General features: G+C 38.4%; 1 protein-coding gene across 3 annotated transcripts in view; it reads left to right on the top strand.

The window, feature by feature from the left end:
• Positions 1 to 23,902, top strand: part of LOC128660438 (collagen alpha-1(VI) chain-like) — a 303,740-nt gene that overhangs the window by 198,665 nt on the left and 81,173 nt on the right. For all 3 annotated transcript variants that reach the window (XR_008402529.1, XM_053714284.1, XM_053714285.1), the window contains one exon: positions 11,252 to 11,305. Coding sequence is in view for 2 of the 3 variants with exons in the window: in XM_053714284.1 (XP_053570259.1) it covers positions 11,252 to 11,305 (54 nt within the window). In the remaining variant the exon portion in view is untranslated. The remainder of the gene's footprint in view (positions 1 to 11,251; positions 11,306 to 23,902) is intronic.

Raw genomic sequence — 23,902 nt, 5'->3', positions numbered from 1 at the left:
GTTAGCTCTTCTTATAGCATAATATCCCTCACGTAACACTTACATTGCCGGTTAGCCCTTCTTATAGCATAATATCCCTCACGTAACACTTACATTGCAGGTTAGCCCTTCTTATAGCATAATATCCCTTACGTAACTCTTACATTGCCGGTTAGCCCTTCCTATTGCATGATATCCCTCACGTAACACTTGCATTGCCGGTTAGCCCTTCTCATAGCATAATATCGCTCATGTAACAATTACATTGCAGGTTAGCCCTTCTTATTGCATAATATCCCTCACATAACACTTACATTGCCGATTAGCCCTTCTTATAGCATAATATCCCTCACGTAACACTTACATTGCAGGTTAGCCCTTCTTATTGCATAATATCCCTCACGTAACACTTACATTGTCGTTTAGCCCTTCTTATAGCATAATATCCCTCACGTAACACTTACATTGCCGGTTAGCCCTTCTTATAGCATAATATCCCTCACGTAACACTTACATTGCCGGTTAGCCCTTCTTATAGCATAATATCCCTCACGTAACACTTACATTGCCGGTTAGCCCTTCTTATAGCATAATATCCCTCACGTAACACTTACATTGCAGGTTAGCCCTACTCATTGCATAATATCCCTCACGTAACACTTACATTGCCGGTTAGCCCTTCTTATTGCATAATATCCCTCACGTAACACTTACATTGCAGGTTAGCCCTTCTTATAGCATAATATCCCTCACGTAACACTTACATTGCCGGTTAGCCCTTCTTATAGCATAATATCCCTAACGTAACACTTACATTGCAGGTTAGCCCTTCTTATTGCATAATATCCCTCACATAACACTTACATTGCAGGTTAGCCCTTCTTATAGCATAATATCCCTCACATAACACTTACATTGCCGGTTAACCCTTCTTATAGCATAATATCCCTCACGTAACACTTACATTGCAGGTTAGCCCTTCTTATAGCATAATATCCCTCACGTAACACTTACATTGCCGGTTAGCCCTTCTTATAGCATAATATCCCTCACGTAACACTTACATTGCCGGTTAGCCCTTCTCATTGCATAATATCCCTAACGTAACACTTACATTGCAGGTTAGCCCTTCTTATTGCATAATATCCCTCACGTAACACTTACATTGCAGGTTAGCCCTTTTTATTGCATAATATCCCTCATGTAACACTTACATTGCTGGTTAACCCTTCTTATAGCATAATATCCCTCACGTAACACTTACATTGCAGGTTAGCCCTTCTTATAGCATAATATCCCTCACGTAACACTTATATTGCCGGTTAGCCCTTCTTATAGCATAATATCCCTCACGTAACACTTACATTGCCGGTTAGCCCTTCTCATTGCATAATATCCCTAACGTAACACTTACATTACCGGTTAGCCCTTCTCATTGCATAATATCCCTCACGTAACACTTACATTGCTGGTTAGCCCTTCCTATTGCATAATATCCCTAACCTAACACTTACATTGCCGGTTAGCCCTTCTTATAGCATAATATCCCTCACATAACACTTACATTGCCGGTTAGCCCTTCTTATAGCATAATATCCCTCACGTAACACTTACATTGCAGTTTAGCCCTTCTTATTGCATAATATCCCTCACGTAACACTTACATTGCAGGTTAGCCCTTCTTATAGCATAATATCCCTCACGTAACACTTAAATTGCAGGTTAGCCCTTCTTATTGCATAATATCCCTCACGTAACACTTACATTGCCGGTTAGCCCTTCTTATTGCATAATATCCCTCACGTAACACTTACATTGCCGGATAGCCCTTCTTATAGCATAATATCCCTCACGTAACACTTACATTGCTGGTTAGCCCTTCTCATTGCATAATATCCCTCACGTAACACTTACAGTGCCGGTTATCCCTTCTTATAGCATAATATCCCTCACGTAACACTTACATTGCCGGATAGCCCTTCTTATAGCATAATATCCCTCACGTAACACTTACATTGCTGGTTAGCCCTTCTCATTGCATAATATCCCTCACGTAACACTTACAGTGCCGGTTATCCCTTCTTATAGCATAATATCCCTCACGTAACACTTACATTGCAGGTTAGCCCTTCTTATTGCATAATATCCCTCACGTAACACTTACATTGCAGGTTAGCCATTTTTATTGCATAATATCCCTCACGTAACACTTAAATTGCTGGTTATCCCTTCTTATAGCATAATCCCTCACGTAACACTTACATTGCAGGTTAGCCCTTCTTATTGCATAAAATCCCTCACGTAACACTTACATTGCAGGTTAGCCCTTTTTATTGCATAATATCCCTCACGTAACACTTAAATTGCCGGTTAGCCCTTCTTATAGCATAATCCCTCACGTAACACTTACATTGCAGGTTAGCCCTTCCTTTTGCATAATATCCCTCACGTAACACTTATATTGCAGGTTAGCCCTTCTTATTGCATAATATCCCTCATGTAACGCTTACATTGCCGGTTAGCCCTTCTTATAGCATAATATCCCTCACGTAACACTTACATTGCAGGTTAGCCCTTCTTATTGCATAATATCCCTCACGTAACACTTACATTGCAGGTTAGCCCTTCTTATATCATAATATCCCTCACGTAACGCTTACATTGCCGGTTAGCCCTTCTTATAGCATAATATCCCTCACGTAACACTTACATTGCAGGTTAGCCCTTCTTATGGCATAATATCCCTCACGTAACTCTTACATTGCCGGTTAGCCCTTCCTATTGCATGATATCCCTCACGTAACACTTGCATTGCCGGTTAGCCCTTCTCATAGCATAATATCGCTCACGTAACAATTACATTGCAGGTTAGCCCTTCTTATTGCATAATATCCCTCACATAACACTTACATTGCCGATTAGCCCTTCTTATAGCATAATATCCCTCACGTAACACTTACATTGCAGGTTAGCCCTTCTTATTGCATAATATCCCTCACGTAACACTTACATTGTCGTTTAGCTCTTCTTATAGCATAATATCCCTCACGTAACACTTACATTGCCGGTTAGCTCTTCTTATAACATAATATCCCTCACGTAACACTTACATTGCCGGTTAGCTCTTCTTATAGCATAATATCCCTCACGTAACACTTACATTGCCGGTTAGCCCTTCTTATAGCATAATATCCCTCACGTAACACTTACATTGCAGGTTAGCCCTTCTTATAGCATAATATCCCTTACGTAACTCTTACATTGCCGGTTAGCCCTTCCTATTGCATGATATCCCTCACGTAACACTTGCATTGCCGGTTAGCCCTTCTCATAGCATAATATCGCTCATGTAACAATTACATTGCAGGTTAGCCCTTCTTATTGCATAATATCCCTCACATAACACTTACATTGCCGATTAGCCCTTCTTATAGCATAATATCCCTCACGTAACACTTACATTGCAGGTTAGCCCTTCTTATTGCATAATATCCCTCACGTAACACTTACATTGTCGTTTAGCCCTTCTTATAGCATAATATCCCTCACGTAACACTTACATTGCCGGTTAGCCCTTCTTATAGCATAATATCCCTCACGTAACACTTACATTGCCGGTTAGCCCTTCTTATAGCATAATATCCCTCACGTAACACTTACATTGCCGGTTAGCCCTTCTTATAGCATAATATCCCTCACGTAACACTTACATTGCAGGTTAGCCCTACTCATTGCATAATATCCCTCACGTAACACTTACATTGCCGGTTAGCCCTTCCTATTGCATAATATCCCTCACGTAACACTTACATTGCAGGTTAGCCCTTCTTATAGCATAATATCCCTCACGTAACACTTACATTGCCGGTTAGCCCTTCTTGTAGCATAATATCCCTAACGTAACACTTACATTGCAGGTTAGCCCTTCTTATTGCATAATATCCCTCACATAACACTTACATTGCAGGTTAGCCCTTCTTATAGCATAATATCCCTCACATAACACTTACATTGCCGGTTAGCCCTTCTTATAGCATAATATCCCTCACGTAACACTTACATTGCAGGTTAGCCCTTCTTATAGCATAATATCCCTCACGTAACACTTACATTGCCGGTTAGCCCTTCTTATAGCATAATATCCCTCACGTAACACTTACATTGCCGGTTAGCCCTTCTTATTGCATAATATCCCTAACGTAACACTTACATTGCAGGTTAGCCCTTCTTATTGCATAATATCCCTCACGTAACACTTACATTGCAGGTTAGCCCTTTTTATTGCATAATATCCCTCATGTAACACTTACATTGCTGGTTAACCCTTCTTATAGCATAATATCCCTCACGTAACACTTACATTGCAGGTTAGCCCTTCTTATAGCATAATATCCCTCACGTAACACTTATATTGCCGGTTAGCCCTTCTTATAGCATAATATCCCTCACGTAACACTTACATTGCCGGTTAGCCCTTCTCATTGCATAATATCCCTAACGTAACACTTACATTACCGGTTAGCCCTTCTCATTGCATAATATCCCTCACGTAACACTTACATTGCTGGTTAGCCCTTCCTATTGCATAATATCCCTAACCTAACACTTACATTGCCGGTTAGCCCTTCTTATAGCATAATATCCCTCACATAACACTTACATTGCCGGTTAGCCCTTCTTATAGCATAATATCCCTCACGTAACACTTACATTGCAGTTTAGCCCTTCTTATTGCATAATATCCCTCACGTAACACTTACATTGCAGGTTAGCCCTTCTTATAGCATAATATCCCTCACGTAACACTTAAATTGCAGGTTAGCCCTTCTTATTGCATAATATCCCTCACGTAACACTTACATTGCCGGTTAGCCCTTCTTATTGCATAATATCCCTTACGTAACACTTACATTGCCGGTTAGCCCTCCTATTGCATAAATTCCCTCACGTAACACTTACATTGCAGGTTAGCCCTTCCTATTGCATAATATCCCTCACGTAACACTTACATTGCCGGTTAGCCCTTCTTATTGCATAATATCCCTTACGTAACACTTACATTGCCGGTTAGCCCTTCTTATTGCATAATATCCGTCACGTAACACTTACATTGCCGGTTAGCCCTTCCTATTGCATAATATCCCTCACGTAACACTTACATTGCCGGTTAGCTCTTCTTATTGCAGGTTAGCCCTTCTTATTGCATAATATCCCTCATGTAACGCTTACATTGCCGGTTAGCCCTTCTTATAGCATAATATCCCTCACGTAACACTTACATTGCAGGTTAGCCCTTCTTATTGCATAATATCCCTCACGTAACACTTACATTGCAGGTTAGCCCTTCTTATATCATAATATCCCTCACGTAACGCTTACATTGCCGGTTAGCCCTTCTTATAGCATAATATCCCTCACGTAACACTTACATTGCAGGTTAGCCCTTCTTATGGCATAATATCCCTCACGTAACTCTTACATTGCCGGTTAGCCCTTCCTATTGCATGATATCCCTCACGTAACACTTGCATTGCCGGTTAGCCCTTCTCATAGCATAATATCGCTCACGTAACAATTACATTGCAGGTTAGCCCTTCTTATTGCATAATATCCCTCACATAACACTTACATTGCCGATTAGCCCTTCTTATAGCATAATATCCCTCACGTAACACTTACATTGCAGGTTAGCCCTTCTTATTGCATAATATCCCTCACGTAACACTTACATTGTCGTTTAGCTCTTCTTATAGCATAATATCCCTCACGTAACACTTACATTGCCGGTTAGCTCTTCTTATAGCATAATATCCCTCACGTAACACTTACATTGCCGGTTAGCTCTTCTTATAGCATAATATCCCTCACGTAACACTTACATTGCCGGTTAGCCCTTCTTATAGCATAATATCCCTCACGTAACACTTACATTGCAGGTTAGCCCTTCTTATAGCATAATATCCCTCACGTAACTCTTACATTGCCGGCTAGCCCTTCCTATTGCATGATATCCCTCACGTAACACTTGCATTGCCGGTTAGCCCTTCTCATAGCATAATATCGCTCATGTAACAATTACATTGCAGGTTAGCCCTTCTTATTGCATAATATCCCTCACATAACACTTACATTGCCGATTAGCCCTTCTTATAGCATAATATCCCTCACGTAACACTTACATTGCAGGTTAGCCCTTCTTATTGCATAATATCCCTCACGTAACACTTACATTGTCGTTTAGCCCTTCTTATAGCATAATATCCCTCACGTAACACTTACATTGCCGGTTAGCTCTTCTTATAGCATAATATCCCTCACGTAACACTTACATTGCCTGTTAGCCCTTCTTATAGCATAATATCCCTCACGTAACACTTACATTGCCGGTTAGCCCTTCTTATAGCATAATATCCCTCACGTAACACTTACATTGCAGGTTAGCCCTACTCATTGCATAATATCCCTCACGTAACACTTACATTGCCGGTTAGCCCTTCCTATTGCATAATATCCCTCACGTAACACTTACATTGCAGGTTAGCCCTTCTTATAGCATAATATCCCTCACGTAACACTTACATTGCCGGTTAGCCCTTCTTGTAGCATAATATCCCTAACGTAACACTTACATTGCAGGTTAGCCCTTCTTATTGCATAATATCCCTCACATAACACTTACATTGCAGGTTAGCCCTTCTTATAGCATAATATCCCTCACATAACACTTACATTGCCGGTTAACCCTTCTTATAGCATAATATCCCTCACGTAACACTTACATTGCAGGTTAGCCCTTCTTATAGCATAATATCCCTCACGTAACACTTACATTGCCGGTTAGCCCTTCTTATAGCATAATATCCCTCACGTAACACTTACATTGCAGGTTAGCCCTTTTTATTATTTTCTCATTGCATAATATCCCTAACGTAACACTTACATTGCAGGTTAGCCCTTCTTATTGCATAATATCCCTCACGTAACACTTACATTGCAGGTTAGCCCTTTTTATTGCATAATATCCCTCATGTAACACTTACATTGCTGGTTAACCCTTCTTATAGCATAATATCCCTCACGTAACACTTACATTGCAGGTTAGCCCTTCTTATAGCATAATATCCCTCACGTAACACTTATATTGCCGGTTAGCCATTCTTATAGCATAATATCCCTCACGTAACACTTACATTGCCGGTTAGCCCTTCTCATTGCATAATATCCCTAACGTAACACTTACATTACCGGTTAGCCCTTCTCATTGCATAATATCCCTCACGTAACACTTACATTGCTGGTTAGCCCTTCCTATTGCATAATATCCCTAACCTAACACTTACATTGCCGGTTAGCCCTTCTTATAGCATAATATCCCTCACATAACACTTACATTGCCGGTTAGCCCTTCTTATAGCATAATATCCCTCACGTAACACTTACATTGCAGTTTAGCCCTTCTTATTGCATAATATCCCTCACGTAACACTTACATTGCAGGTTAGCCCTTCTTATAGCATAATATCCCTCACGTAACGCTTACATTGCAGGTTAGCCCTTCTTATTGCATAATATCCCTCACGTAACACTTACATTGCAGGTTAGCCCTTCTAATTGCATAATATCCCTCACGTAACACTTACATTGCCGGTTAGCTCTTCTTATTGCATAATATCCCTCACGTAACACTTACATTGCCGGTTAGCCCTTCCTATTGCATAATATCCCTCACGTAACACTTAAATTGCAGGTTAGCCCTTCTTATTGCATAATATCCCTCACGTAACACTTACATTGCCGGTTAGCCCTTCTTATTGCATAATATCCCTTACGTAACACTTACATTGCCGGTTAGCCCTTCCTATTGCATAAATTCCCTCACGTAACACTTACATTGCAGGTTAGCCCTTCCTATTGCATAATATCCCTCACGTAACACTTACATTGCCGGTTAGCCCTTCTTATTGCATAATATCCCTTACGTAACACTTACATTGCCGGTTAGCCCTTCTTATTGCATAATATCCGTCACGTAACACTTACATTGCCGGTTAGCCCTTCCTATTGCATAATATCCCTCACGTAACACTTACATTGCCGGTTAGCTCTTCTTATAGCATAATATCCCTCACGTAACACTTACATTGCCGGTTATCTCTTCTTATAGCATAATATCCCTCACATAACACTTACATTGCAGGTTAACCCTTCTTATAGCATAATATCCCTCACATAACACTTACATTGCCGGTTAGCACTTCTTATTGCATAATATCCCTCACGTAACACTTACATTGCCGGTTAGCCCTTCTCATTGCTTCAATCATTGCTTGTGGCCAATGTTGAACTGTCTAAAGGAACTCTTGAGATTGTTTCTAATAGTTACTTAGGAAACCTTCAGATGAATATATATATATATATATATATATATATATACATATATATGGAGAAGAGGGAATAGAGAAAAGCTCTTCTTCAAGGATCTAATCCCAGAATTGTACTCAATGTTAGTAGTCTTATAAATAAATATATATATATATATATATATATATATTAATTAGCCTATTGATTCTGATTTGTAGATAATTTTTTAGTTTCACCAAACCATATATATAAATATAAGGGTACAGTCTTAACAAGATAGTATATATTCACCAAAGTGCATCTCGTGAGTCAGTAATAAATTATAAATCTTAGGTAAAATGATAGCTGATAAGGCCATCAAAAATATGTAAATAAAATGATAGAGAAACAATCACACTTCAAATATCCGGTAGTTATTGCACTTATTAGAACAAACCTCAATCATATGAGGTAAGTTTTCGCCTCTGCAAATGGGAAACTTCCGAAGATCTAGAGTGACAGTAGTTGTTGGCCGTATGAGTGTATCCTTCTCCTCTTAGAGTATGGAGTGTGGATCCTGGTAGAGACTGATTGCAGTTTCTCCCCGTATTCCAGCAGATTCCAGCAGGTTATGCAGAGTGAGAGGCAGAGAGAGAAAACATAGTGTAATACTGTTTATTTATAAATAAAAAAATAATAAAAACAGACAAATGGCCACTCACATTAAAAGTCCTCAAACATATGAGGCATGCATAAAACACTCAAGAATAGTCTGTGGATCACAAACTCTGTAGTTGGAGAACTGTAGGTGCTGCATCTCAATAAGACGAGAGCGTTCTCCCTGGCACCAGGTCAGTATTCAGTGATTACACAAACCAGTTGGTATAAAGTAAAATACTTTTAGTTCAAGGATTGCAAATAAGATAATGTTTTGCAAAGTTCACAATGTCTTAGTGAGAATAGAGTCCTCCAAACGGAGTATTATAAAGTCCCTTACGCGTTTCAAAGGTTGTCCTTTTTCCTTCTTCTTCAGAGGGTTTTCATTAGATCATGCATAAAGATTACAAAATAACATAGCCACAATTTAAGCATATGAAGAATCATGATAAGCAATATAGGCAGCAAAGTATTAAATAAGAAACCACAGAGAATTGGTTGATCAACTTAACAGATCGAAAACATAAAACAGATCGTATCCTGTTGCCAAGCAACCAGCTAACCACAGTGTCTGACATGCCCACAGTAGCACTAGACCCGGACAGAGCACTTCAACATACCGCCCCATAACCGGGCTAACATCATCATCGTATCTGAGAAGACATAGACACAGCCCATGTTCACATCAGACCCAATCATACAGTGAGGCCAACCCTAATCTCACGGGCACCGGAGACAGCTTAACTCTTACATCAACTCTATATGCAAACATACCGATCACACAAATGTCAGTATAATCGAAATCATATACACAGCCACCCAAATAACACCAACTCATACACAAATGTCACCCGGGCAACAAGTCACTAAACATACCATCACATTCACTACATATCAAAACCATACCTCCAGCCACAACCATATCAGCCGAACACGTACCACTCTCAGTCACAGCAGCCTAATCAGTCACACCTCATAGCGTATCTCCAGGGTTAATTCACATATACCAAAAATCTTCTCAATAGCGCAATTGGAGCCTTCTAAACACCAGAGAAATCAAAACCGGGAACCACAGTACTTAGATACCATAAAAAGCTGAGCGTTATGCACCACTATCAAACCAACTCCATATACACCCAATCAACTCATACACCATCCGCAAAGCTATCTAACACCCTAATCGCCAAAGGAAAAAACCTGACATCCCCAAAACCAATTCTCTGTGGTTTCTTATTTAATGCTTTGCTTCCTATATTGCTTATCATGATTCTTCAAACGCTTAAATTGTGACTATGTTATTTTGTAATCCTTAGGTTATGCACAGTTATGTTGTGGTGTTTCCATGGTGACGGTTACTGTATTTACTATGTTTGTCCTCAGCTGCGTTCCGTAGCAGGTTTACACTTGCGCATTAGTGCTTGGCAGACGTGCAGGGACACAGCTGATTGTCATGACACAGTGATGGGTTTTCTTGTAAATAGGTGAGTTTGGTGGTTGTTCTGTTGGTCTGAGGACAGGGGTAACCCCGAAAACGTTAACAAACAATAAAGTGATTTATTTTTAACGGTGAGTGCCTTCCCATTGCCTGTTTATTATATATATATATATATATATATATATATATATATATATATATATATATGTATATTGATGTGTATGTGTGTGTGTATATATGTTGCACTTTTAAATAACCTCAATCTTGCGTGACCTGTGGGTGTTTTTATTTTTTCCAACTTCTCAAGGTCTATTTGTTACCGCATCTTTGCGAATGCAAGAGCACAAACTTTTTACTGTCAACTCATAATATGAGCTTGAATCACAGAGCAAAAATAATTCTGTGTTAACATTTGAACACAAGCGCAAACTACAACTCCATTCGTAATCTAGGCCTTGCTGTACATAAAAAAAATCTTAGTTTGTTTAATTGCAACATTTCCTCAGTGTATCCAGTATCTATCCAAAGGCTCTGAGCCTTCATTTAGAATTGCCACATCCTTAAGCCTCTGCCTTTTTATTCCTGGCATGTGACTGGTAAAACCCTTTTTTCAGCAAACAGAGCTTGTTAAATGGGCCCCAATGAAGAATAGACCATTAGTTCTTTTATCAACTTTGCTATATTTTCATATACTTAAAATGGAGCAAATATAGGTATGTGATAGCTTAATAATAACTACTAAAGTCTAATACATATATATGTATAAACATTGGTAATACAGGAATTTACTGTTCATTTTCCATACACTTTTCCATAATAATGAATTCTTTCCAATTTTAGGGTGAGCCTGGCATACCGGGGTTACCCGGCTGTAAAGGGGACGCTGGACCAGACGTAAGTATATAATCATGCAACACCCAGGTGTGGTATACTTTGTATTTACAGTCTACTTCATCATTCTAGCAACTTAAAGGGACAGTTTACTGTAAAGTGGTCTACCTGTTTTTGTGTTTCTAGTGATTTATTTTATTTGCCAGAATGTATTAGATATTTAATACATGTTTACCTTTATTTTGTTATTTTAAATATCTACTTTTGCCTTCTTAAACACCACCTTTACTAGAAATGTCAGAGCTGGGGTAATGAGGTATGTAAAACAGCAGACTTTATTACACTCCCAGTGGGGGCGGGAGAGATTGTGTTTTTCACCTAAAAAAGAATGGTCTGAGACTAAGAAAATATGTATTAATAAACATGAAAGCTGCCGATATAGGCCTCGCTTCCATTGAGTCGTTAAAAATGGAGCCGTAAGCTACCGAAGCGGCCGACAGCTAAAAGTAATTTACGGCTGCATTTTAGTACCAGGTTTCCATTGAAAAGATTAGCGTGTTGCGTGCAGTCGCTCTTTTCGTGTAGCTGTAAGTTAACGTTGTGTTAACGCTTCCATCTGACGTCGGATTTCTTGAAAATCAATTAGTTGCTAAGGTAACCCGACCTTACGCTATAGAATTTACGTTTAACGTCCGTGCTTATTACCTGTGATCGCCTCTCAAGAAAAATAAAAAAACACTTATCCATATTTTTAATAATCAAATACTATTTTCTAATATAATTATATTTAACACTTCATAAATATAAGTAATATTTCTTGCTGCCCTAGGCATAGGTCTAGTTTGCATTCTGTAGATATGTTCTTGCATATATTATTATATTTAAATATATACTGATATTTCTATTAGAATATAAGTTCAACTATTTCTATACATGAGACAACAATAAATATTACTTATAACAATTTATTTCTACATTAAAACACTTGCATTATTTGCAAGTTTTATAATTTCAATAGAAAATAGGTCTCAAAGAGCACAATTTTCCTCTTTTACACCTAGTTGAGCTGGGGGTAATATATCTCAATGTATCGACAGCCTCCGACAATGTATTAACGGTTAGCGCTTTCAATGGAAACCTGGTATAATTTATCGATTAACGGCTTCTATTACTTTCTATGGGACGCGAAAATCTTTTCGGCAGCCGAAGTCCGGCAGCCGATATTGAGGTATAACGCGCCATTGGAAACAGTCGTTAAACGCTATTGCTTTCGACAGCATATTTAACGGTTTGCGAGTGCACGCAAACTGAATTACGACTCAATGGAAGCGAGGCCATAGTCTGTGAGAAATAATCACTGTGGGCTAAGTTCCATAAATCTTGTTTTTTTTTAAGCTGCTACTGTGAGTTCCATCGGGTCTGCATAGTTTATTCCAGAATTCATAAAAGTTGAAACTTCCAAAGAATCGTCTATTGCTTAGGGGCTTCATTACATTTCTGAATGACAGGGCCCAGCAAACACAGCACCATGAATTTTCAGATCATGTCATTTGTATGTATTTTACATTATGTATTTTGTATGTTACCTAGTAAACAATGTGTTTTTAAAGTGTAACTAACTACATTTAAAGGGACAGTCTAGTCAAAATTAAACTTTCATGATTCAGATAGGGCATTTCCAATGTACTTTTATCATCAAAGTTGCTTTGTTATTTTTGTATTCTTTTTTGAAAACATAGGTAGGCTCACATGCTAATTTCTAAGCCCTTAAAGTCTGCCTCTTATCTCAGTGCATTTTGACAGTTTTCTCACAGTTAGACAGTGCTAGATTATGTGTGCCATATAGATAACATTGTGCTCACTCCTGTTGAGTTATTTATGAGTCAGCACTGATTGAATAAAATGCAAGTCTGTCAAAAGAACTGAAATAAGGGGGTAGTCTGCAGAGCCTTAGATACAAGGTAATCACAGAGGTAAAAAGTATATTAATATAACAGTGTTAGTTATGCAAAACTGGGGGAAGGGGTAATAAAAGGATTATCTATCTTTTTAAATAATAAAAATTCTTTAGTAGACTGTCCCTTTAACTATTTAAATGTATATTAATATATAACACAGATAAGACACAAAGACTAAAGTATTTTCGTGTACTCATGGGGGCCGATTTATCAATGTGGGGCAGACATGATCCGCTATAGCTGTTGGCATTTATCATTGCACAAGCATTCCTTGTGAAATGCTTGTGCAATGCTGCCCCCTGCAGATTTGCGGCCAATCAGCTGCTAGCAGGGGATGTCAATTATGCTGATCGTATTGGATCAGGATGATTGCTGTCGCCGCCTCAGAGGTGGCGGATGAGTTAAGGATCAGCGGTCTTATGACCGCTGCTTCTTAGCTTATGTTTTCGGCGAGCCTGAAGGTTCGTGCAGAAACAGCTGCATCCGAGCTTAGTAATTCGGCCCCTTATACTTTGATTTTTGTATAGCACTGTATATAATGCAAATGTTATTACCTACAATTTAAATGTCTTTTCTTCAGTCCTGTAGTGTTAGTGGGTGGACTGCATAAGGCATTCCTAGGGTGTGTTTGATGTTTGTGGAAACTTGAGTTTTAGTATTGCCAATAATAAATGTACATTAGTAGGGACGTGCATTCGTATCCTTTGTTAGGGTTGTGCATTCATCCGCTCATCCTAGTCAGCTTTTTTCGGATTTATTCTTGTGAACGTTCAACACATTTAGATCTGGGTTTGCACAGATTTTAGTGACTAATCCAAATACACATCCCTATAAATTAGTTTGACATCAATATACAGTATATGTTTAGTTATTTTAATTACCAATAAATATATAAACTATATACATTTAATCTAAAGTTTGTCTTTTAAGTAAATATTACTTAATTTACTTTATGAATTGTGATGGTTGCTGTTTAAAGGCCCATTAAAGAGACATGAAACCCAAATTCTTTCAGTATTCAGATAGAGCATGCAAGTTTAAAGAACTTTCCAGTTTACGACTGTTATTTAGTTTATTTCATTGTCTTGGAGTCGTTTGTTGAAAAGCATACCTAGGTAGGCTCAGGAGCATCAATGCACTGCTGGGAGATAGCTGCTGACTGGTGGCTGCACATAAATGCATCTTGTCATTGGCTCACCTGATGTGCTCAGCTAGCTCCCAGTAATGCATAGCTACTCCAACAAAGTATACCAAGAGAATGAAACAAAGTTGATAAAATAAATAAACTAGTATATAATTTAGACCGCAGCTCCATAACTTGTGTTTCTGGCGAGTTTGAAGACTCGCCAGAAACACGGCCCACAAGTTCCCTACAGAGCTTGTTAAATGGGCCCCAATGAAGAGACAAACTTTACATTGCCGGCTGCCTGTAAGGTAGCAAAGAAAAGAGGATGATGGGGCTTGGCTATTTGCAGTTATTCCTTCCGCTTATTTCTTACTGGTTTTGTGTTTCTTAAAAAGTTTATTTTCTTAAAGGAACAGAAAACATGACAATGGGAGTAAATGTTAGTGACGTGATGTGACTATTGAAGTATGCCAATCATGCCAAGATATTTATGGCATTTATATAGTTAATCAGTGTTGAGGATGGAATCGGATTGGTTAATGTCACACATGTAAATTACTTTTTGTCTTCCTGAGTGAAATAAACATTTACTGTAACCTCAAGAGATGTGAATGAGCTTCAGACAAACAAATACATTTTGTATTGTGATCACTCGATGACCAATTAGGTTGGTAACCAAGGAAAGGATTTTGGGAGCAAATCTAATAGATTGTGTTCAACCAAATAAGAGATTAGATAATTTTATCATTGTAATTTGATGTCCTTTTAAGTTATTTGCTGGTAAATTAGTAAAGATTTCATGCAAAAGCCTCCTATTCTGTTATACAAAATATAAATGACTTTGCAATGATATTACAAAAGTTGTTTTTTTTTAAGGGACACCAAAGTCAAAATTAAACTTTCATGATTCAGCTAGAACTTGCAGTTTTAACAAACTTTCCAATTTACTTCCATCTTCAGAATGTACAGTAATTTTTATATTCACACTTTGTAAAGCACCACCACCTACTTAGAATGTGCAAAAGTACACTGTATGTGTGGTTATATATACAGTCATGTGAAAAAGAAAGTACACTGTATGTGTGTGTATATATACAGTCATGTGAAAAAGAAAGTACACTGTATGTGTATGTATATATACAGTCATGTGAAAAAGAAAGTACACTGTATGTGTATGTATATATAGTCATGTGAAAAAGAAAGTACACTGTATGTATATATACAGTCATGTGAAAAAGAAAGTACACTGTGTGTGTATGTATATATAGTCATGTGAAAAAGAAAGTACACTGTATGTATATATACAGTCATGTGAAAAAGAAAGTACACTGTATGTGTATGTATATATACAGTCATGTGAAAAAGAAAGTACACTGTATGTGTATGTATATATAGTCATGTGAAAAAGAAAGTACACTGTATGTATATATACAGTCATGTGAAAAAGAAAGTACACTGTATGTGTATGTATATATACAGTAATGTGAAAAAGAAAGTACACTGTATGTATATATACAGTCATGTGAAAAAGTAAGTACACTGTATGTGTATGTATATATACAGTAATGTGAAAAAGAAAGTACACTGTATGTGTATGTATATATATACAGTCATGTGAAAAATAAAGTACACTGTATGTGTGTGTATATATACAGTCATGTGAAAAAGAAAGTACACTGTATGTGTATGTATATATACAGTCATGTGAAAAAGAAAGTACACTGTATATTTATGTATATATATACAGTCATGTGAAAAATAAAGTACACTGTATGTGTGTGTATATATACAGTCATGTGAAAAAGAAAGTACACTGTATGTGTATGTATATATATAGTCATGTGAAAAAGAAAGTACACTGTATGTGTATGTATATATACAATCATATGAAAAAGAAAGTACACTGTATCTAAATGTATATATACAGTCATGTGAAAAAGAAAGTACATTGTATGTGTATGTATATATACAGTCATGTGAAAAAGAAAGTACACTGTATGTGTATGTATGTATATATACAGTCATGTGAAAAAGAAAGTACACTGTATGTTTATGTATATATACAGTCATGTGAAAAAGAAAGTACACTGTATGTATATATACAGTCATGTGAAAAAGAAAACACACTGTATGTGTATGTATATATACAGTCATGTGAAAAAGAAAGTACACTGTATGTGTATGTATATATACAGTCATGTGAAAAAGAAAGTACACTGTATGTGTATGTATATATACAGTCATGTGAAAAAGAAAGTACACTGTATGTGTATGTATATATACAGTCACAGAAAAAGAAAGTACACTGTATGTGTATGTGTATATATATACAGTCATGTGAAAAAGAAAGTACACTGTATGTGTATGTATATATACAGTCATGTGAAAAAAGAAAGTACACTGTATGTATATATACAGTCATGTGAAAAAGAAAGTACACTGTATGTGTATGTATATATATACAGTCATGTGAAAAAGAAAGTACACTGTATGTGTATGTATATATATATATACAGTCATGTGAAAAAGAAAGTGCACTGTATGTGTATGTATATATACAGTCATGTGAAAAATAAAGTACACTGTATGTGTATGTATATATACAGTCATGTGAAAAAGAAAGTACACTGTATGTGTATGTATATATATACAGTCATGTGAAAAAGAAAGTACACTGTATGTGTATGTATATATACAGTCATGTGAAAAAACAGAATTTATGTTTACCTGATAAATTTCTTTCTCCAACGGTGTGTCCGGTCTACGGCTTCATCCTTACTTGTGGGATATTCTCTTCCCCTACAGGAAATGGCAAAGAGAGCACCCAGCAAGAGCTGTCCATATAGCCCCCCCTCTGGCTCCGCCCCCAGTCATTCGACCAACGGTTAGGAGAAAAAGGAGAAACTATAGGGTGCCGTGGTGACTGTAGTGTATAAAGAAAGACATTTTTCAAACCTGATTAAAAACCAGGGCGGGCAGTGGACCGGACACACCGTTGGAGAAAGAAATTTATCAGGTAAACATAAATTCTGTTTTCTCCAACATTGGTGTGTCCGGTCCACGGCTTCATCCTTACTTGTGGAAACCAATACCAAAGCTTTAGGACACGGATGAAGGGAGGGAGCAAACCAGGTTACCTAAACGGAAGGCACCACGGCTTGCAAAACCTTTCTCCCAAAAATAGCCTCCGAAGAAGCATAAGTATCGAATTTGTAAAATTTGGCAAAAGTATGCAGAGAAGACCAAGTCGCTGCCTTACAGATCTGATCAACAGAAGCCTCGTTCTTGAAGGCCCATGTGGAAGCCACAGCTCTAGTAGAATGAGCTGTAATTCGTTCAGGAGGCTGCCGTCCGGCAGTCTCATAAGCCAATCGGATGATGCTTTTCAGCCAAAAAGAAAGAGAGGTAGCAGTAGCTTTCTGCCCTCTCCTCTTACCAGAATACACAACAAACAAGGATGATGTCTGTCTGAAATCCTTTGTTGCTTCTAAATAGAACTTTAAAGCACGGACCACATCTAGATTGTGTAACAAACGTTCTTTGAAACTGGATTCGGACACAGAGAAGGAACAACAATTTCCTGGTTAAAGGGACATTATACACTCATTTTTTCTTTGCATAAATGTTTTGTAGATGATCTATTTATATAGCCCATGAAGTTTTTTTTTTAAAATAAATGTATAGTTTTGCTTATTTTTAAATAACATTGCTCTGATTTTCAGACTCCTAACCAAGCCCCAAAGTTTTATGAGAATACTGTCAGCTACCTTCTCCAGCTTGCTCCTGTTTGTGTAAAGGGTCTTTTCATATGCAAAAGAAGGGGGAGGGGGGAGTGTCTTATTTGCCACTTGCAGTGGGCTTTCCAACTACCTTTTCAACAGAGCCAAACTGACAGCTTCTAAGTAAGTTTTTAAACATTTTTATACTGGATTTTTATATCAGTATCTGTGCATCTTATTCTTTATAGTAGTGTCTATTACATGCAGTTATATGAAAATGAGTGTATACTATCCCTTTAATATTCCTGTTGGAAACGACCTTTGGAAGAAAACCAGGCTTGGTACGTAAAACTACCTTATCTGTATGGAATACCAGATAGGGAGAAGTACACTGCAAAGCAGATAATTCAGAAACTCTTCTAGCAGAAGAAATAGCAACCAAAAACAGAACTTTCCAAGATAGTAACTTAATATCTATGGAATGCATGGGTTCAAACGGAACCCCCTGAAGAACTGAAAGAACTAAATTTAGACTCCAAGGAGGAGTCATGGGTCTGTAGACAGGCTTGATTCTAACTAACGCCTGTACAAACGCCTGTACATCTGGCACTGCTGCCAGACGTTTGTGTAACAAAACAGACAGAGCAGATATCTGTCATTTTAAGGAACTAGCTGACAAACCTTTATCCAGAGTATCTATGACTGAATATGAAAACCCACGCTTAGATAGACTCAAGCGTTCAATTTCCAAGCAGTCAGTTGGAGAGAGACTAGATTTGGATGTTCGAACGGACCTTGTACTAGAAGATCCTGCCTCAAAGGTAGCTTCCATGGTGGAGCCGATGACATATTCACCAGGTCTGCATACCAAGTCCTGCGTGGCCACGCAGGGGCTATTAGAATCACCGAGGCCTGCTCCTGTTTGATCCTGGCTACAAGCCTGGGAAGGAGAGGGAACAGTGGAAACACATAAGCTAGGTTGAACGACCAAGGCGCCACTAATGCATCCACCAGTGTCGCCTTGGGATCCCTGGATCTGGATCCGTATCGAGGAACCATGGCGTTCTGGCGAGACGCCATCAGATCCATATCTGAAATGCCCCATAGTTGAGTTAACTGGGCAAAAACCTCCGGGTGGAGTACCCACTCCCCCGAATGAAAAGTCTGACGACTCAAATAATCCGCCTCCCAGTTGTCCACTCCTGGGATGTGAATTGCAGATAGGTGGCAGGAGTGATCCTCCGCCCATTTGATGATCTTGGATACCTCTCTCATCGCTAAGGAACTCTTTGTTCCCCCCTGATGATTGATGTACGCTACAGTCGTCATGTTGTCCGACTGGAACCTTATGAATTTGGCCTTTGCTAGGTGAGGCCACACCAGGAGCGCATTGAATATCGCTCTCAGTTCTAAAATGTTTATCGGAAGAAGAGACTCTTCTCGAGACCATAGACCTTGAGCTTTCAGAGAGTCCCAGACTGCACCCCAGCCTAAGAGACTGGCGTCGGTCGTGACAATGACCCACTCTGGTCTGCGGAAACTCATTCCCTGAGACAGGTGATCGTGAGACAACCACCAGCGGAGAGAATCCCTGGTTACCTTCCACTGATTGAGCATGCACAGTTGTAATGGTCTTAGATGAATTCGAGCAAAAGGAACTATGTCCATTGCTGCAACCATTAATCCTACTACTTCCATGCACTGAGCTATGGAAGGCTGAAGAATAGAGTGAAGAACTTGACAAGCGTTTAGATCCTGAATCAGAAATTTCCCCCTCAGACAGACCCTCCCTCACTGTCAATTCAGATTGATGTGAGGGTATAACTGATAAATTGTCCTCAGCGCCAACCTGCTTATCTTCTGTATTTAAAACAGCTATCACGCTTTCTAGGGTAGGATGGCAGTTTGGATAACAGATTTGCTATAGAATTATCCATTACTGCTGTTAATTGCTGCATAGTAACAAGCATTGGCACGCTAGATGTACTAGGTATCGCCTGCGCGGGCAAAACTGGTGTTGACACAGAAGGAGAGGATGAAGAACTATCACCACTACCTTCATTAGAAGAATCATCTTGGGCAATCTTATTCAATGTGACAGTACTGTCCATACTTTGTTTGGACGCTATGACACAATTTGCGCATACATTAATAGGGGGAACCACCTTGGCTTTCATACACACAGAACATAAGCCATCTGAAGGTATAGACATGTTAGACAGAATTTGGCAGGCTAATAATGCAATAAAAGCGTTACTGTCCCTTTAAATAATAAACAGGCACACTTTATTTCTGATATTTTGAAAAACAATGAAGGCAAATTTTACCCCAGAGTCCTAATGCCTTGAAAGTATTGCACACCAAGTTTCAAGACTTTAACCCTTAAAATGAGCAAACCGGAGCTATTTGTTCAATTCAATAATTTTAGTACACTACAATCACTGCCACAGCCTTACTGCGGCTTTTTACCTTCCCTGAGAGTTATTCAGCACTGAAATAAACCTTCCTGAGTCCGTTTTTGTAGCCACAGGACCCCTCACATGAAGCTGCATGCACTGCCATGGAAGTAAACTGCGCAATTGAGGCACAAAAACGGGGCCTCCTTCCTCTGCATACCAGAGTGAAGGGGCCTTTCTGACTGAAATAGTAGTCTAACTAAATGCCAGGCGAATAAAAACGTTCCCAAAAGTGCTTTTAATTACACAAAACACTCTAAAAGCCATCTAAGTATGAAATAAATCATTCGATTTAGCCCACAATAGTGTCAACCAGTATAGAGCCCATTAATAAGCCTTAATCTGTTATGAGTCTAAGAAAATGGCTTACTTACCCCATAAGGGAAAACTGACAGTCTTCTAGCATTAACATGTCTTGTTAGAAATATGACTGATCATACCTGCAGCAGATAAGAAACAAGGAAAGAGGCGCCGTATGTGTGAATCCATAACCACAAGCATCAAAGAAAGGACAAGTGCAGGGTACTCACAATATAGGAAGGCACTCAGATGTGCCTGTAGAGGCAGGCTGGTATTCACAGCACACCAGCTGGCTGTATAAGGCACTCCAGGGGATCGTGTGGTAGCAATCAGATGGTCAGTCCAGCAGTATAAGGCTCAGGAGCTGAGTGCAGAGAAAACAAAAGGGCGCACAAACTGTGTGAATCTGTAAGGACCCAATAGTCAGTTAACAACCAGTGCAGGGTACTCACATTCTGTAGAGACACTCAAGTGTGTCAATAGAGGCAGGCTGGCTTTCACAGCAAACCAGCTGGCTGTGTCAGATATGCAGCAGGATTGATCCCCAGCAGACAGGATACGGGATAAACAGGTAGCTCAGATAATGTAATAATCAGATAGAAATGAGGATATATGATAAAAATAGGTTTAATAATGATAAAAACAGTTTTAAAATAACATATATCACTCATCTATTATGAGTAACAGCATGCAACGCGTTTCTCGGCATACACCGTTTCATCAGGCATGTATTCTGTTCTAAACATACATCTTAAATAGACCTGAGCTACCTGTAACTCCCCCTCCCCCCCCACAGAACCATAAGAGCCAATCGCATAAGCCCTTTGTTTAATTGCTCAAAAGTTGTAGCACCTGGACACATCTCATGGTGTATGCCGAGAAACGCGTTGCATGCTGTTACTCATAATAGATGAGTGATATATGTTATTTTAAAACTGTTTTTATCATTATTAAACCTATTTTTATCATATATCCTCATTTCTATCTGATTATTACATTATCTGAGCTACCTGTTTATCCCGTATCCTGTCTGCTGGGGATCAATCCTGCTGCATATCTGACACAGCCAGCTGGTTTGCTGTGAAAGCCAGCCTGCCTCTATTGACACACTTGAGTGTCTCTACAGAATGTGAGTACCCTGCACTGGTTGTTAACTGACTATTGGGTCCTTACAGATTCACACAGTTTGTGCGCCCTTTTGTTTTCTCTGCACTCAGCTCCTGAGCCTTATACTGCTGGACTGACCATCTGATTTCTACCACACGATCCCCTGGAGTGCCTTATACAGCCAGCTGGTGTGCTGTGAATACCAGCCTGCCTCTACAGGCACATCTGAGTGCCTTCCTATATTGTGAGTACCCTGCACTTGTCCTTTCTTTGATGCTTGTGGTTATGGATTCACACATACGGCGCCTCTTTCCTTGTTTTTTATCCTAGATTTGCTGACCTGTGGAGGGTGAAGTTAGAGTGCGGCCTCAAGGTTTTTTTTAGAACACACACTACAGGATCATATTGGACTGTTTTCCATCTGGGTGTGATCCATCTACGGTTTGGGACTTTGATATATGTGCCTTATTAATGGTTTAATACATCAATGGCTGATTATTATAGGCAATTATAATAATATATATATAGGTGTGTTTATATATACTTCTATGTATTGTACCTAGCAATTAGATTGCAATTGTTTATTGAAGTACAACTGCTAACTACATATTACATACTATAGCGCCCCCTATTGGGTTCCATTACCCTAGTAGTATTCTGCAGCAGATAAGCCCTGCGTGGGAACAGCAATAGATTTTAGTTACTACTGCTAAAATCATATTCCTCTTTAACAGAAATCTTCTTCATTTTCTGTTGTAGAGTAAATAGTACAAACCAGCACTATTTTAAAATAACAAACTCTTGATAGAAGAAATAAAAAACTACAACTAACACCACATACTCTTTACCATCCCTGTGGAGATGCTACTTGTTCAGAGCGGCAAAGAGAATGACTGGGGGGCGGAGCCAGAGGGGGGGCTATATGGACAGCTCTTGCTGGGTGCTCTCTGTGCCATTTCCTGTAGGGGAAGAGAATATCCCACAAGTAAGGATGAAGCCGTGGACCGGACACACCAATGTTGGAGAAAGAAAGTACACTGTATGTGTATGTATATATACAGTCATGTGAAAAAGAAAGTACACTGTATGTGTATGTATATATATATATATATATATATATATATATATACACAGTCATGTGAAAAAGAATGTACACTGTATGTTTATGTATTTATACAGTCATGTGAAAATGAAAGTACACTGTATGTGTATGTATATATATACAGTTATGTGAAATCTTTCATAAACATAGACTGGAAATATGAAATATGGTTAAAATGCACATTTTTGCCTAAGGAAGGATCATCTGAGATCCCCGCGATTATAATTGTTTACTATAAATGCATTTTTTTGCTAGATCACCTTTTGGGTATGTTCTATTATTTCTTTCCTGCCTGCTGCTCATAGTTTCAAAATCTCAGTTGCTGTGTATTTAGTTTTTGGGACACATGAACCTATATGTACAATTAATTAATCATAACAATTCAGTCAACTTAAACCTACTCAAATCTGAAATGTCAAGCTATCTTGGAATTATTACATATATCATATATTGCTGCTTTAGTGTATTGATATTTATTATTATTGCTGTTTATGTTTTCTGCTACAGTTATAATTGCCTTTAGCATGATTTCACTTAGGTTTTAGCTTTTAAACACAGCCATATAAGATTTGCCTTTTGTTCAATGAGAACCACTTTTTCTTTCGGTGGGCATACAAAAAGAGGAGTATGAAGCATTACATTTCCCAATTCAATTTACAAATATGAGGCTGTAAAGGAGAGTACCTCAAACAATTTCATAACAAAATATAGCCATCTATTTCTCTTCTTCAGTAGACCAGATTGTACTATTATTTTTGGTTGCCATTTTGCTAAATTCTAAATTTTACTGAACTTTACTATAATTATTTAATTAATATGGAGCTACAATGATGTGTAGTGTCTAAACATGCTCAAGCATTTCATCTAAAAATTAGCTAAATCTATTTTTTAT

The sequence above is a fragment of the Bombina bombina genome, chromosome 5, assembly GCF_027579735.1.
Source record: "Bombina bombina isolate aBomBom1 chromosome 5, aBomBom1.pri, whole genome shotgun sequence".
Lineage (NCBI taxonomy): Eukaryota > Metazoa > Chordata > Amphibia > Anura > Bombinatoridae > Bombina > Bombina bombina.
Note: the sequence above shows the minus strand (reverse complement) of the source record. Positions and strands in the feature narration are given on the sequence as shown.